This window comes from Montipora capricornis, chromosome 8 (assembly GCF_036669925.1).
Source record: "Montipora capricornis isolate CH-2021 chromosome 8, ASM3666992v2, whole genome shotgun sequence".
NCBI classification, from domain to species: Eukaryota; Metazoa; Cnidaria; class Anthozoa; order Scleractinia; family Acroporidae; genus Montipora; species Montipora capricornis.
This window is the reverse complement of record NC_090890.1, coordinates 43,362,365-43,367,364: the sequence shown is the minus strand read 5'-3', so window position 1 is coordinate 43,367,364 and position 5,000 is coordinate 43,362,365. Positions and strand designations below refer to the sequence as shown.

General features: G+C 37.0%; 1 protein-coding gene across 1 annotated transcript; it reads left to right on the top strand.

Moving 5' to 3' along the window:
* The first annotated feature begins 1,154 nt into the window (after window positions 1–1,154).
* LOC138059475 (protein Tob1-like) lies at window positions 1,155–2,850 on the top strand. Its single transcript, XM_068905102.1, has 2 exons — window positions 1,155–1,562; window positions 2,017–2,850. The coding sequence occupies exons 1-2, from the start codon at window positions 1,253–1,255 to the stop codon at window positions 2,511–2,513; spliced, it is 807 nt and encodes a 268-aa protein (XP_068761203.1). The 5' UTR covers window positions 1,155–1,252; the 3' UTR covers window positions 2,514–2,850.
* The last annotated feature ends 2,150 nt before the right edge of the window (window positions 2,851–5,000 follow it).

The following is a 5,000-nucleotide window of genomic DNA, read 5'->3' as shown; positions in this document are numbered from 1 at the left end:
TCCCAGGGTCTTTCTTGTAACCGCCGCGTTTAGCGTGACCTTTTTGACCAGCAACGCGTGACGAATTACTCATATGCGTCATGTTTTACGTGTTCGTAAAAGGGGGCTCTCACTTCGATGTTACCAGACAACAAAGTGACGGAGGAGAAAATTGGTTGCGGTTTGGTTTGTTTCTAAAAATACGTGGGGTTGGTCAGTGAGAGAAAAAAAATTGGGTTTATCAAACAAGTGAAGGGGATGAAAAAGCTGATGTTTTGAACATATAGTCCTGTGTATTGACAATGTTCTGGATCAGTTCAGAAAATTTTGTTGATAAGATATGCCGTTTACGATATTGGTGTTGCACTGATTTTATAGTACTTTCGCAATAACCGTAAAAAATAGCTTTGCGGTCAACATGTTGCATCCGAGAGCTCAAGAGGTCAGGCTTCGTAAAATGAGAATTAAAGGAACTAACGTGCGGAGATCATAGCTTATCATGAAATGTCAGGCCGTTTTTTTCACCGAAGTTAAGATGACGTCCGAATGATAATATGAAATTTGTCCACTTTTCAAATCAAGCAGCTAAAACATGAATTGTAACCAGTTCTTCACAGACGTCGCCGAATACTAACAAATGTTATGTGGCAGGGTATTCGGCAGTCCAGTTACTCCCAACGAGCTATATAGCTTTCTTTAGACTTCTATTAAAACGTTTAGAAGATAAAGTCTAGACAAATCGTTCATGAATGATCGATTATTCAAAAGATCTTTTCAGACCTTCTTTTATTAAGATCACAAGAAACCTATAAAAGGGAGGTTTGTTAATGAATTCTGCTCTATTTTTTGACAAACTGTGAGATGTCATCGATATATTATCCACTTCATCATCGGACCATGTATGGGGTTTGTTTGCGGCGATGTGACGTCTAACGGAAGCCCAAAAGAACAATAATCGGATTTATCGCAAGCCTCTATCAATGACGTAAGACTTCCTATTTGGTGCTTTTAGGGGGTTTCCTTTTGCTCGAATTCGATTGGTTGCTAAGCTTGTCCTTTTGTCTCGTTGTGGGAGTCACTTATTTTTATTGGTCGCTAATGACGTCGGTGTCTTTCCTAGTGACCAATCAGAAGCCATATTTGCCAATAGGGATGCCAACTTGAGCAAATATACTTCGTCCTCTGCAGTGCTTTCACTAGTGCAACCTTCCCAAGGCGGAACTCTGGTCCTAGCGTTTAGATTTTTGTAATAAAAGAAGCCAAAGGCAGTCGAATGGAGGTTGAACTTCAAGTCGCTGTTAACTTTTTAATCGGATACTTAGTGAACAAACTCCCAAGAAGACGTGTACAGCTCTTTGGCGAAGAAGTAGTCAAACGGTTAACAAAGAAATTCGAAGGCCATTGGTATCCCGAAAAACCCTCAAAAGGAAGCGGATATCGCTGTCTTCTCATCACCGATAACTTAGATCCTGTACTCAGTTCGGCTGCCAAAGAGAGTGGACTTTGTCTTCAAGATGTTAAAGCCAATTTACCACAAAAACTTTGTTTGTGGATCGATCCACAAGAGGTCTCTTTCAGAATTGGTGAGTGCATTACACGTACAGTCCACGTACAATTTTATTTATGCTTTTGGCCGAAACAATTAGTTTATTTAGGGTTATGTCAAAGCCTTCCGTCATCTTCGGCTGTGTTTCTTTTCAATTGCTTTTCTTCCCGTATTGTATGTAGGCTAGATGTGCTTTTAATAGAACGCGATCTCGCGAACATTCGAAAATTCGAGAGGTTTAAAAAATTGCACGCGTAAGCACATAAATAAATATACAAGTCGCAACTCGTTTTTCCTTTTCAACTTTGTAATCGCATTTCAAGGGTCTTCCTCTTTCTCAAATGTCGCTACTAAAATTCATTCGTTTTTTCCCTTCTTATTTTTTCCTCTCTTAAAACTCCCACTCGTATCTTTGTGAACACCGTCGGCAGATGTCTCGGAGGTTGTGTATGAATAACTAATGTCTGCTTTTAATTTGTCCTCTCGTTTAGGCGAACAAGGGCCTGTGAAGACAATTTATAAAGAAGAAAAGAAAGCTGAAGAAATTTGCGACGAAACCGCTCGTTGGGTGAATCTTTTAAACGGCCACAACAGAGGAATGCCGAACACTATTAGCCCAGTTCCATTTAGAAGTCATAGTCCTCCCAGATTGATGGCTGATCGCTCTTCACCCATCTTCTCTCCTCCATCAACTTCGTCACCTTCTTCATACAGTTCACCATTCACATACAACAGTTGGAGCACAGCAGACGAATCTTCTCTCTATAAATTTCGCGCAAAGAGAACATCCCCTACATCTATGTCAGCCAACGCCAAGGAGTTCAGCTATCGTAGTCCGAAAGAAACCTTCGCTCAGAGTTATTCACAAGCAAGGAGTGGGCTGGAATCCACTCGAAGCTCTTTTATATCTTCTCCAGTTTTTGACTGGTTTAACTACAATGAATTAGGAAATTTTAACCCGGCTCCACAGTTACCAATATTGGCTTGAAAATGTTTTGTTTTGAGTTTACTAAGCTGGATTCTTGCATTAATGTGTATGCTCTAGATTTGTATAAATAAATTGACAAAAGAAATCGTGAAAGAAGAATTGTAAATTTTTACCAGAATAAGTTACAGTATTTCTCCAACGGTGTACATTTGTACAGAATGAGTTTTGTTCATAAAAGAAAATGTATAGTGTTTCTTGAAGAGTTGTAAAAGGCTATTTTGTTCTCATTTCAAAGAAAATGTCAATAACGGAGCCCAAACGGCCTTGGATTTATATTGAATTATTGTATTTAAGACTTTTTGAAGAAATATTAAAAGTAAACTTTACTTGCAACATATTATCTGCTTGAGGCCTCTCTTGGTGCTTTTGTATGAAGTACACTCTTTTTTGAAAAGAACTTTTTTTTAAAAGAAAATCCAGGCTAAGATCTAGATTAACCATAATATTAACCCACTGACTTCTTGGAGTGAGACTGGGGCACCTGTGCAGTGAATGTGTTAAGATTACAGCCTAGTCTAACAGGACATTCACTCTAATACTTACAGATGTTTCGTAGCATTAACAATGGTTCTCTCATTGCTTAATACACAAGAACAACTCAGTTGTAGTCAAAGTTAGTATACCACACAACTTTAAGAACATAGTGTTTTCAGGCTCAAATTGTAAAGGAAAAAAGTACCTTCACCCTTATCCCCAAAATTAGACGTTCTTACAGAAAAAGAGTGTACTGGTGGTTAATTTTCATAACCATACTCATTATAGTTAAAAAATAATGCACAGCTGGAACTCTGGCTTTCAAAAATGCCATAGATCAATGATACCCCATTTGCTTTGGTGTTTGGAAGTTTAGTGGAAAGAAATCGTCGGCCAAAAATGATGTATGTTGGTCCGTCTCACATTTTATCTAAGTTGAGATACTTCCAAACCCCTGAGTATAGAAGACTTTGCAGTAACTGGCTGATTTCCTGAAATTCAGTTCACACAATATGTTAATTTAATTAATAAATCTTGGTTTTAATCATCAATGATAAATGTGACTGGGACTAAAAACAAAATAACTGCAAAAATGGTTGTCGTCTCTGGCAATGGCATCCAATGATAGTTGGTTTACCAAATGTGAGTGCTCCTGCTTTAAATGCAAAGTAATAACAAATAGAGTCTAGATGATTGCACAGGTGCCTGGAGCCTTCTTAAGAAGCCTTCTAACAACTTTAATCCAATTGTGCTCAAATTTTATAGTCTTACTAATGCTTGGGGTGGGGATTACACCTCATTTAGTTAAACTACAAATTTACCAAAGCGACATGAAAAAGGGGGATGTATTTTGCACACCATTATTAGGAATATTTTAGCATAACAGCAGTTACATAAAAATAGTGTGCGATAAGGTACAAACTCAGTCATGCTTGGAAGACATACCCAGAGTTATCAAACCAAGTTGGTTTTTGAACATTTAAAACCTGACTGGCAGGTTTAAAGTTTTGAGAAATGACAATTTTATTTGTATTTCCTTTTGACAATAACATTTTGGTATGCATGTTGATCTTGTACAATTTAAAAAGTTTTTGTAATGGAAAAATAAAGACAAATTTGAGGACAAGTGTCACCTGTCTTTCAAGTGATCTTTCAACAGATTGTTTTGTAAAGGTATCACAGGTTTACCCAGCAATTTTGTTGATCCAACATCTGGTCCAGTTAAGAATTTCCTCTATTTTTTTCCTGAAGCACAAGGAGTGCCTCTTTCTAGGATCCTGTGTAGAGAAACAATTTCACTTTCAAGAAAACTCACACAATTTGAGTTACAGTGACCATGATTCGAGGACCACCTTTTGTTCAGTACTTTGGTTTGGATTAGAATCAATTTGAATTTTTTATGTGCTTCAAATGTATAAATTTAAATATAATGGACATTCAAAGCACTTAAAATGCTGACCCTGTTTAAGCACTGAAAAGCCCCTTGGGGAGAGTTGATTATAGGTACTCTTTGTATGTTAATGATTATGAAAACTTGCAAAAGAGCAAATCCTTTCGTTTCTTCTTTTGTTATACAGTTAACTCTTTAATAGTTTTGTTACAATCAAGTTTCAAACTGCAGAGCAAAAATGCATTAACTCGCAAACATTTTCTTTTGATTTCAAGTGTATGCACAACTTATATGATAGCAACAACTAATAAATTATATATTACATATTGTAATATATAGGGCACATTGTATACATATTGTGTATTACGCTCACTGTTCATACAGTTTGGGCACTCTCTGGATTGGGTGGAGAGCCTCATAATAGGTGTTCACTATTGGCATAATGCTTCACTCACTGTTTGCAGTTTGAGCACTCTTGTGACACATCCTGTGCCCAAGTTCAGGAGTTGCCATAAAGCCTTTATGGTGACAACCGGGAGGGCACATTGTATACATATTGTGTGTATATATACATATATATATATATATGTATATATATATATATATATACATATATATATATA